This window comes from Propithecus coquereli, unplaced genomic scaffold, assembly GCF_000956105.1.
Source record: "Propithecus coquereli isolate 6110/MARCELLA unplaced genomic scaffold, Pcoq_1.0 Scaffold339, whole genome shotgun sequence".
Taxonomy (NCBI): domain Eukaryota; kingdom Metazoa; phylum Chordata; class Mammalia; order Primates; family Indriidae; genus Propithecus; species Propithecus coquereli.
In genome coordinates, this window is record NW_012149052.1 from 1,577,097 (window position 1) to 1,578,728 (window position 1,632).

The window sequence follows — 1,632 nt, forward strand, 5'->3', positions numbered from 1 at the left end:
ATGGAAAAATTGTCTTCCATGAAACTTAAGAACCAGAGTGGGGGGGAGCAAGCGATGCTTCATCTGTATTTACAGCCACTCCGCATCGCTCACATCACCACCTGAGCTCCGCCTCCCCCACCCCACCTACCCCTGGTCCATGGAAAAATTGTCTTCCATGAAATAGGTCCCTGGTGGGGACCACTATGAGGATTGAAATGAAGCAGGTTTTCATTTTCTCATATGATAATTTTAACTACATGAAATAGAACAATGTTAAAAAAGAGTAAATCTTTTTTTTTAACAGTTCATTCTCAGTCAAGAAGATATAACAACTATCTTTAAAACATTATATGGCAATATATGGTATGAAGAAGGTGGTAGTGCCTCACCTGCTGTCATAAAAGACCAAAGTACTGTTACTAGTGGAGTTACTAATGCTTCACACCATTCAGGAGGTATGTTCTTAACCTTAAATTAGTTCCTGCCTTCCTTTCTTTCTCTCTTTTCTGTTTTCTCCCTTCCCTCCCCTCCCCTCCTCTTTTCCTTTTCTCTTTCTTATCAGTCCCCCCTTCCCCCTCCTTTCCTTCTTTTCTCTTTTTCTCTAGTTTTGGGTAAAATAGGATTTATAAATCTTTCCAATCAGCTAATCCTATTCAGGCATCTCTAAATTGTTTATGTTATTAGTCATTCTGTTGATTTTTTTTTAAATTAAAGTTTCTAGTTCTGTTGTAACAAAATTCCTTAATATTTTTTCTTATTTTCCCAACCTCTCTATAGGTCCTTATTTTCAATTTTTTTCCCTTCTCCCTCTTTTCCCTTATCCTTAGTGTAGCATTTATCCCAGATGGAATATTTTATATTGATATAAGGAATATCAAAATGTTAGAGATTCAAAGAGAAGGTGATCATAAATAGATGATAGATTTTAACAAATATTTGAAAGATATATGGTTGGAACAGAGTAGAAGGAACCATAACTCAGAAAGAGGCCTCATCCAATGTTGGCCCAGTGTACTTTGTGGAATATGGCTGGGTTCTGAGTTTAGAACCAGCACATACAAAGACATGGGTCAGTTAGGGCTGCTAGGATGATTTCACAAGAATAAAGTTGTTCCCATTAGGGCATTGTAGGGGGTCCCCAAACCTACCTACCTCAACGTGAAACCTACTAGTCCACAAGATCCACCTTTGTAAAGCTCTGAGATACTACACAGCTTTTTTACTCAGGAAATCCTAACACAAAAACAATCCTACATTTGCTGCATTACAGGAAAACCTATCCTTGCTAGTTAGAATAATCAAACCAGTTCTTTACTGTAAAATAAATCATAAGAACCCAAGCATGAAAGAAACTAAGAAAAGCAGAATAGTGTTTTCTGAATTAAACAGAGATAATTGAGGGAACAGAAAAGAAAGAAAACAAAAAAACAAACTCTGATATTCTAAGAGGATTTTGAGAAGATAATCTGAAAACTGGATCCTGCTAGCACCATCAGCCCATTAAAGATAGGAAAGTGTTCTTGAAAAGCAAAAATACTGCTGAAATTTTGAAAAAAAAAAATAGAAAGGGGGTAGAACTATTGAGTTGGAGTATTTGGTTGAAGTAATCTATGATTTAGAGGGGGAAAATCTTTTTTTTTTTTTTTTTTT

At 36.0% G+C, this 1,632-nt stretch overlaps 1 protein-coding gene across 1 annotated transcript in view; it reads left to right on the plus strand.

The window, feature by feature from the left end:
- VPS13A (vacuolar protein sorting 13 homolog A (S. cerevisiae)) overlaps positions 1 to 1,632 on the plus strand; it is a 262,251-nt gene that overhangs the window by 135,258 nt on the left and 125,361 nt on the right. Inside the window, 1 exon segment of the mRNA XM_012650655.1 lies at positions 287 to 437. Coding sequence (XP_012506109.1) covers positions 287 to 437 — 151 coding nt within the window.